Source organism: Salvelinus sp. IW2-2015, linkage group LG19 (genome assembly GCF_002910315.2).
Source record: "Salvelinus sp. IW2-2015 linkage group LG19, ASM291031v2, whole genome shotgun sequence".
NCBI classification, from domain to species: domain Eukaryota; kingdom Metazoa; phylum Chordata; class Actinopteri; order Salmoniformes; family Salmonidae; genus Salvelinus; species Salvelinus sp. IW2-2015.
Genome location: NC_036859.1, coordinates 34,417,796 through 34,427,795, shown reverse-complemented (window position 1 = coordinate 34,427,795; position 10,000 = coordinate 34,417,796). Strand labels below are relative to the sequence as shown.

Genomic DNA, 10,000 nt, shown 5'->3' with positions numbered 1-10,000 from the left:
TGACACTGGTTAGTAGAGCACTGGAGGGCATCATGCTGTGTTTTCATCAATAAAACATAGGAACACATTAATATTACAGCACCACCCTATGAAATATTTCTCAACCTTATGACAACAAACACAAGATAACGACAAACAGGAGATAACATCTCAGTTCCACACTAGATGCTTGACACTGGTTAGTAGAGCACTGGAGGGCATCATGCTGTGTTTTCATCAATAAAACATAGGAACACATTAATATTACAGCACCACCCTATGAAATATTTCTCAACCTTATGACAACAAACACAAGATAACGACAAACAGGAGATAACATCTCAGTTCCACACTAGATGCTTCAGTAGTGTTTGTTAATCTMCAAAAAGCTTCAACGTGGGACCGTCATAGGATGTCACCTTTCCAACAAGTCAGTTCGTCAAATTTCTGCCCTGCTAGAGCTGCCCCGGTAAACTGTAAGTGCTTTTATTGTGAAGTGGAAACGTCTAGGAGTAACAATGACTCAGCTGTGAAGTGGTAGGCCACCCAACCTCACAGAACGCGACTGGCGAGTGCTGAAATCCGTAGCGCGTAAAAATCGTCTGTCCTCGGTTCCAACACCGAGTTCCAAACTGCCTCTTGAAGCAATGTCAGCACAAYAACTGTTCGTTGGCAGCTTCATGAAATGGYTTTCCAAGGCCGAGCAGCCGCACACAAGCCTAAGATCACCATACGCAATGTCAAGCGTCGGCTGGAGTGGTGTAAAGCTTGCCGCCATTGGACTCTGGAGCAGTGGAAACGCATTCTCTGGAGTGATGAATCACACTTCACCATCTGGCAGTCCAACGAACTAATCTGGGTTGGGTGGATGCCAGGAAAACGCTACCTGCCACAATGCATAGAYACAACTGTAAAATTTGGTGGAGGAGGAATAATGGTCTGGGGCTGTTTTTCATAGTTCAGGCTAGACCCCTTCGTTCCAGTGAATGGAAATCTTAACGCTACAGAATACAATGATGTTATAGATTCTGTGCTTCCAACTTTGAGGCAACAATTTGGGGAAGGCCCCTTCATGTTTCAGCATGACAACGTGTCACGCCCTGATCTGTTTCACCTGTCCTTGTGCTTGTCTCCACCCCCCTCCAGGTGTCGCTTATTATCCCRYGTGTATTTATCCCTGTGTTTCCTGTCTCTCTGTGCCAGTTCATCTTGTTTTGCCAAGTCAACTGACGTTTGTCCTGGCTCCTATTTTTCCCAGTCTCTGTTTTTTCCTTGTCTTCCTGGTTTTAAGAACTCTCGCCTGTCTCCGACCTGCCTTTTGCCTACCCCTTTTGTTCTAATAAATATCGGAGCTCAATCATTTGCCTCCTTTCTCTGCATTTGGGTCTCGCCTTGTGCCCTTATACAATGCCCACGTGCACAAAGCGAGGTCCATCGAGAAATGGTTTGTTGAGATCGGTGTGGAAGAACTTGACTGGCSTGCACAGAGCCCTGACCTCAACCCCATTGAACACCTTTGGGATAAATTGGAACGCCGACTGCGAGCCAGGTCTAATCAACCAACATCAGTACCCAAACACACTAATGCTCTTGTGGCTGAATCGAAGCAAGTCCCTGCAGCAATGTTCCAAAATCTAGTGGAAAGCCTTCCCAGAAGAGTTTGCTGTTACTGCAGCAAAGGGGGGACCAACTCCATATGAATGCCCATGATTCTGGAATGAGATGTTTGATGAGCAGGTGTCCACATACATTTTCTGTTGCAAGACGTTTCGTTACAGTGTGATGTAATGAATAAGACTCAGGTCATACAGTACCTTCCCATCTTTACTAAGAAGGTCCTGGCTTTTGGTCTTGTCCAGGTCAGATGACAAACAGTCGATGCTCTCCTCTGTGGTGGCTTCAAGGTCGGTCGAATCAGACAATGCCAACRTCGTCTTGGCTGAATGAGAGAGYTGGATGGAGAGAGATGGATGGAGAGAGAGATGGATGGAGAYAGAGAGAGATGGATGGAGACAGASAAAACAAATCATAAACATACTAAAATAGGGACCAACTACCACCAGCAAAAACGTATAACATAACCCATTCCTTTTATACAAACTAATTGTATTTTAGAGATTTTTTCAGACCCAAAGACGCTTGAAACATCGAATCAGAATTTGGCTGCTCTCCACTCTCTCTAGAGTCACACTCTAACTGATTGAGTCTCAGAAGAGAATGTCCCCACTGTGCAAATATAGAACAGTATGTACTAGGTAATAAMATGGTTCTAGGTAATAGGACGCTACTAGGTAATAAGATGGTTCTAGGTAATAAGATGGTTCTAGGTAATAGGACGCTACTAGGTAATAAGATGGTTCTAGGTAATAAGATGGTTCTAMGTAATAAGATGGATCTAGGTAATAAGATGGTTCTAGGTAATAAGATGGTTCTAGATAATAAGACAGTACTAGGTAATAAGATGGATCTAGGTAATACTATGGTTCTAGGTAATAATATGGTTCTAGGTAATAATATGGTTCTAGGTAATAAGCTGGTTCTAGGTAATAAGATGCTTCTAGGTAATAAGATGGTTCTAGATAATAAGACAGTACTAGGTAATAAGATGGATCTAGGTAATAAGATGGATCTAGGTAATATTATGGTTCTAGGTATTAAGATGGTTCTAGGTAATACTATGGTTCTAGGTAATAAGATGGTTCTAGATAATAAGACAGTACTAGGTAATAAGATGGATCTAGGTAATAAGATGGATCTAGGTAATAGGACGGTTCTAGGTAATAAGATGGTTCCAGGTAATAAGATGGATCTAGGTAATAGGACGGTTCTAGGTAATAAAATGGTTCCAGGTAATAAGATGGCTCTAGGTAATAGGGCGGTTCTAGGTAATACGATCGCTCTAGGTAATAAGATGGCTCTAGGTAATAGGATGGTTCTAGGTAATAAGATGGTTCTAGGTAATAAGATGGTTCTAGGTAATAAAATGGTTCTAGGTAGTAAAATGGTTCTAGGTAATAAGATGGTATTGGGTAATAAAATGGTATAAGGTAATAAGACAGTATGGTGCATGGGCAAGTGAGTCACACCTGGCACGGCGTCTTCCCCATCTGCGTCGGCAGCATTGGTGTCCAGTCCATCCTCAGAGCTCTGCTCCCCTGTCTGCTGCAGGGTCAGCTGGTGGCACACGTCAAAGGCCTGGCCCACTGTCCGCACAATGCGCATGGCCTGGGACTATAGGGGTGAGGGGTGGAAGAAAAGGGGAGAGGGAGGTGAGTCGGATGGAGGGAGGGGGAGAGATGGTGAGGGAGGGAGGGGGAGAGATAGGGAGGGAGGGAGGGAGGGGAAGAGACAGGGGAGGGGGGGGGAGACAGAGGAGGGAGGGAGAGAGAGACGGGGGAGAGAGAGGACAACAAAAGGAGGGAAGAGAGGTTTTGACGGCACAGTAATTCAGTAGGTACATGCTGTCGTTGTAATGGATTGGTTCATTCCAGAGCCGTAGGATCTCAAGCTTTTCCTTTAGACCCTACAAGGCACAACGAACTCAAAAATCCATTGATTATATAGCCAAAATAATTCAATTTTTCCAACGTTATACATTCTTGCCCTTAGAGCGATAATGCCACAAGGCCCGAAGGTGGGTTGTCTTGGGTACTCAGCGGCACATTGACAAGGTGCTTATAAAATGCCTCACATTCATACTGTGGAGGAATGCTGCCACAAGGCTGTCAATCACTACTGTGTGTCGGTAAGCACAGGGCAAGTGTTGTGTGTGTGAGACGGTGTGCTCCTATGGCGCAGCAATAATAACCATCGTTATATGTTTATGATATTCTGTGTTACCTATGTATAGTAAGTACCATACTGTACCGTATGACGATCATTTGGGCTATTTCCAGTAGATGCCTCAATCCAAAAAGATCACCACTAATTTTCCTTTTACATGGCCCAACCGGAAGTGAACTCACGACCTTTGAGATACTAGCACTGCTCTCGAAAAAATAACCATCTGGACCACAAGGCCAATTTAGTAATTTCAGGATTCTATCAACCCAACAGTGATCAATGGGAGCCATGGTTACCAAACCCAGTATCAGCAGTTTACCCGCCACTCCTCTGGACAAAGTTTGATCTGGAAGTCCGAGATAAGAGGTTCAGGGCTGGAGGCATCTGAGAAGCATGACTACACCATATAGGGGATTACATCCTGTGTCTTTACTTTCTGGTACAGATCGCAGGTGGTACAGGTTGCAAATGTCAGAATTAAAAGCCTCTTTCACTCTGACTGCATCCCTARGTAGTGCCCTACTTTTGACCAGGGCCAATAGGAAATAGGGTGTCATTTGGGACAAATTAGTATGCTGCTTCAATCAGTCACTGTCAACGGTACATGCCTGGTATCCATGGTGAAGGGATGGGAGTCAACCTCACTGGAAGGGTTGTTATCCAGGCTTTTGTAATGAAGAACATTTCCGCTGTTTGATATGCAGCTATGGGGTAGTCACGTGCCATTCTTTTCTACGAGCATTTTTCTATCGTGCAGAGTTGAAAGTCATCAGATGTGTGTACTGTGTGCAACTGTGATCTTGTAGATGAGACAATGTGTGTGTGTGTGTGTGTGTGTGTATAGACAAAGCTCTCTATTGATCCAAGAGTCCCAAGGCTCCTTTAATGCATCATGGCACAGTCCCTATACCTAGCCCCCTTCCCTAAGCAGCTGCTGCCACATATCTGATACCCTGTAGAGATAAACGGATTATACACCACAGATTATATACCACGGATCAAATACCACGGATTATATACCACAGATTATATACCACAGATTATATACCACAGATTATATACCACAGATTATATACCACTGATTACATACCATGGATTATATACCACGTATTCTATGCCACGGATTATATACCACGGATTATATACCACTGATTATATACCACAGATTATATACCACGGATTATGTACCACGGATTATATACCACGGATTATATACCACAGATTATATACCACGGATTATACACCACAGATTATATACCACGGATCAAATTCCACGGATTATATACCACAGATTATATACCACGGATTATATACCACTGATTATATAACATGGATTATTTACCAAGGATTATATACCACGGATTATATACACGGATTATATACCACATATTCTATGCCACGGATTATATACCACGGATTATATACCACTGATTATATACCACAGATTATATACCATGGATTATGTACGACGGATTATATACCACGGATTATATACCACTGATTATATACCACGGAGTATATACCACTGATTATATACCACTGATTATATGCCACTGATCTGGATCCTGTGGATAATTTACATCTCATACCCAGCCCACTCCCACAGCGATACACACTGTTTTAACCATAGAATTACATAGAAGATATATAGAAAGTATTCACACCCCTTGACTTTTTCCACATTTTTTGTTACAGCCTGAATTTAAAATCGATTAAATTTWGATGTTTTTGTCACTGGCCTACACACAAAGGGGAATTATGTTTTTATAAATGTTTACAAATGAATGAACAATTTAAAACTGAAATGTCTTGAGCCAATAAGTATTCAACCCCTTTGTTATGGCAAGCCTAAATAAGTTCAGGAGTAAAAATGTGCTTAACAAGTCATATAATAAGTTGCATTGACTCACTCTGTGTGCAATAATWGTGTTTTTAACATGATTTTTGAATGACTACCTCATCTCTGTACCTCACACATACAATTATCTGTAAGATCCCTCAGTCYAGCAGTGAATCTCAAACACAGATTCAACCACAAAGACCAGGGAGGTTTTCCAATTCCCTGCAAAGAAGGGCACCTATTGATAGATGGGTAAAAATAAAAAAGCAGCCATTGAATATCCCTTTGAGCACGGTGAAGTTATTAATTACACTATGGATGGTGTATCAATACACCCAGTCACTACAAAGATACAGGCGTCCTACCTAACTCAGTTGCCGGAGAGGAAGGAAACCACTCAGGGATTTCACCATGTGGCCAATGGTGACTTTAAACCAGTTACAGGGTTTAATGGCTGTGATAGGAGAAAACTGAGGATGGATCAGCAACATTGTAGTTACTCCACAATACTAACTTAATTGACAGAGTGAAAAGAAGGAAGTCTGTACAGAATACAAATACTCCAAGATATGCATCCTATTTGCAATTAGCCATTAAAGTAAATCTTCAAAAAATGTGGCAAAGAAATGAACTTTTTGTCCTGAATACAAAGCATTATGCTTGGGGCAAATCTAACACAACACATCTCTAAGTACCACTCTTCATATTTTCAAGAATGGTGGTGGCTGCATCATGTTATGGGTATTCTTGTTATCGGCAASGACTAGGGAGATTTTTATGATAAAAATAAACAGAATAGAGCTTAGCAAAGGCAAAATCCTAGAGGAAAACTTGGTTAAGTCTGCTTTCCAACAGACACTGGGAGACATATTCACCTTTCAGCAGGACAATAACCTAAAATACAAGGCCAAATATACACTGGAGTTGATTACCAAGACGACATTGAATGTTCCTGAGTGGCCTACTTGTTACAGTTTTGATTTAAATCGGCTTGAAAATCTGTGGCAAGACTTGAAAATGGCTGTCTAGCAATGATCAACAACCAACTTGACAGAGCTTGATTTTTTTTTAAAGAAATAATGTGCAAAAATTGTACAATCTAAACTCAGCAAAAAAAGAAACGTCCCCTCACTGTCAACTATCCGTACTAATACTTACGGATAGTTGACATAATACTTATATAATTATTTTCAGCAAACTTAATATGTGTAAATATTTGTATGAACATAGCAAGATTCAACAACTGAGACATAAACTGAACAAGTTCCACAGACATGTGACTAACAGAAATTGAATAATGTGTCCCTGAACAAAGTGGGGGTCAAAATCAAAAGTAACAGTCAGTATCTGGTGTGGCCACCAGCTGCATTAAGTACTGCAGTGCATCTCCTCTTCATGGACTGCAGCAGATTTGCCAGTTCTTGCTGTGAGATGTTACCCCACTCTTCCACCAAGGCACCTCAAGTCCCCGGACATTTCTGGGGGGAATGGCCCTAGCCATCATCCTCCGATCCAACAGGTCCCAGACGTGCTCAATGGGATTGAGATCCGGGCTTTTCGTTGGCCATGGCACTGACACTCCTGTCTTGCAGGAAATCACGCACAGAACGAGCAGTATGGCTGGTGGCATTGTCATGCTGGAGGGTCACATCAGGATGAGCCTGCAGGAAGGGTACCACATGAGGGAGGAGGATGTCTTCCCTGTAACGCACAGCGTTGAGATTGCCTGCAATGACAACAAGCTCAGTCCGATGATGCGGTGACACACCGCCCCAGACCATGAAGGACCATCCACTTCCAAATCGATCCCGCTCCAGAGTACAGGCCTCGGTGTAATGCTCATTTCTTCAACGATTAACGCGAATCCAACCATCACCCCTGGTGAGACAAAACCGTGACTCGTCAGTGAAGAGCACTTTTTGCCAGTCCTGTCTGGCCCAGCGACGGTGGGTTTGTGCCCATAGGTGATGTTGCCAGTGGTGAGGACCTGCCTTACAACAGGCTTACAAGCCCTCAGTCCAGCCTCTCTCAGCCTATTGTGGACAGTCTGAGCACTGATGGAGGGATTGTGCATTCCTGGTAACTCGAGCAGTTGTTGTTGCCATCCTGTACCTGTCCCGCAGGTGTGATGTTTGGATGTACCGATCCTGTGCAGGTGTTGTGTGGTCTGCCACTGCGAGGACGATCAGCTGTCCGTCCTGTCTCCCTGTAACGCTGTCTTAGGCGTCTCACAGTACGGACATGGCAATTTATTGCCCTGGCCACATCTGCAGTCCTCATGCCTCCTTGCAGCACGCTCACGCAGATGATTTGGGGATTTCCAGAGTCAGTAGAAAGGCCTCTTTAGTGTCCTAAGTTTTCATAACTGTGACCTTAATTGCCTACCGTCTGTAAGCTGTTAGTGTCTTAATGACCGTTCCACAGGTGCATGTTCATTAATTGTTTATGGTTCMTTGAAAAAGCATGGGAAACCGTGTTTAAACCTTTTACAATGAAGATCTGTGAAGTTATTTGGATTTTTATGAATTATCTTTGAAAGACAGGGCCCTGATAAAGGGACATTTCTTTTTTTGCTGGGTTTAGGTGTACAAAGCTCTTAGAAAGACTCACAGCCGCCAAAGGTGATTCTAACATGTATTGACTCAAGGGGTTGAATACTTATATAATCAAGACACTGTATATTAGTGTTTTATTTTTCATAAATGTTTTACAAAAGTTATAATTTTTCTTATAATTTTTCTTCCACTTTGACATTACAGAGTATTTTATGTAGATCGTTGACACAAAATGGCAATTAAATAAATGTTAATCCCACTTTGTAACACAACAAAATGTCAAGGCAGTGTGAATACTTTCTGAAGACACTGTAGAATTACAGGATCTCTAAGGTCTTACCTTCCTCTTGGATTTGAAGACATTACAACGGAACATGTTGCTCTGTCCATCTCTCGCAATGTAACTGAAGATCTTCAATTCCTGGGCGTCATGTGACACATAGAAAATCCTAAATGAGATGGGGAAAATGTCTTGATAATGAGAATTTGATTGATTTCACTTTTAAAGGCCCAATGCAGCCATTTTATATCAATATCAAATCATTTCTCTGTAATAATTAAGTAACTTACTGTAATAGTTTTCCATTAAAATTCACAAAATTAGCTTTTTAGCAAAAACTATTTCTCYATAAATAATTTTGCTGGGACTGTCTGGGAGTGGTCTGAGTGGGGAAGGGGAAAACTGGAAACTAGCTGTTACTCTCTTGGTTATTGGTCTACTAACCAATTTACTGCCTGGTGATGTCACCTGGCAAGCCAAAATCTTCCSCCCATGCAAGCTGTTGATTAGAACGTCCTATGTAGATTGTATTTTCAGGGGCCTCCCGTGTGGCGCAGCGGTCTAAGGCATCACTACAGATCTGGGTTCAATCATGTGACCGGGAGACCGATGAGGTGGCGCACCATTGGCCCAGCGTTGTCTGGGTTAGGGGAGGGTTTGGCTGGCTGGCTGGGGTATCCTTGTCCCGTCGCACTCTAGCGACTTCTTGTGGCGGCCGGGTGCATGCATGCTGACATCGGTCGCAGGCTATACAATGTTTTCATTGACACATTGGTGTGTCTGGCTTCGGGGTTAAGCAAGCAGTGCGACTTGTTAGGGTCATGTTTCGGAGGACGCATGACTCTCGACCTTCGCCTCTCCCGAGTCCGTACGGGAGTTGGAGCGATGGGACAAGACTGTAACTACCAATTGGATATCATGAAAATGTGGTAAAATGTACCCCCCCTCCCAAAATATAGTATTTTCTACTAGGAAATAACACTGATGACATTTTCATACTTTTACAGTGTTAGTTTCATCAATAAAACTGAATTTTGACCTTACTGAGCGTTTAACTACTCAACCAAAAGTCATCAATGTATTAATATACCCCCCAAAAAATGTTCAAGGCTCAGTGCAGTGAAAAACATGATTTTCCTGTGTGTTATATATCTTTCTTTTCCACACTGTGGGGTTGGAATAATACTATGAAATTGTGAAAATTATGATAAAGACCGCCTATAAATTAGGTAATAGACCAATAGGAAAGAGACTTCCCAGCCTCTCTTTTTTGACCATTTTAATTGAAAACAATCTCAGTAAGGTACTTCATTATTACCCAGAAAGGATTTGATATTGAGATTTAAAAAAATGGCTGCATTGGACTTTTAAAAAGAGTGTGTATGTTTGAGGACACTTTGACATTCCCTTACCTATAGATGGGGTCTTGTGTTATCATGACTGTGTTGTCATCCCATGACCACTCTTTCCTCTGGAAGACAACCAGAGAACAACACAATGCTGCAATTCACTGCTATGACGTATGACTTAGGGACAGATTTATGAAGTGTTTCACCTAAAATA

The 10,000-nt window shown here is 42.3% G+C and overlaps 1 protein-coding gene across 1 annotated transcript in view; it reads right to left on the bottom strand.

The window, feature by feature from the left end:
* The window catches only part of LOC111979683 (carboxyl-terminal PDZ ligand of neuronal nitric oxide synthase protein-like), a 58,673-nt gene that overhangs the window by 21,183 nt on the left and 27,490 nt on the right, over positions 1-10,000 (bottom strand). The window contains exons 4-7 of the mRNA XM_024010313.2: positions 9,850-9,908; positions 8,498-8,606; positions 3,066-3,210; positions 1,794-1,918 (exon numbers count right to left, since the gene is read on the bottom strand). Coding sequence (XP_023866081.2) covers positions 1,794-1,918; positions 3,066-3,210; positions 8,498-8,606; positions 9,850-9,908 — 438 coding nt within the window. The remainder of the gene's footprint in view (positions 1-1,793; positions 1,919-3,065; positions 3,211-8,497; positions 8,607-9,849; positions 9,909-10,000) is intronic.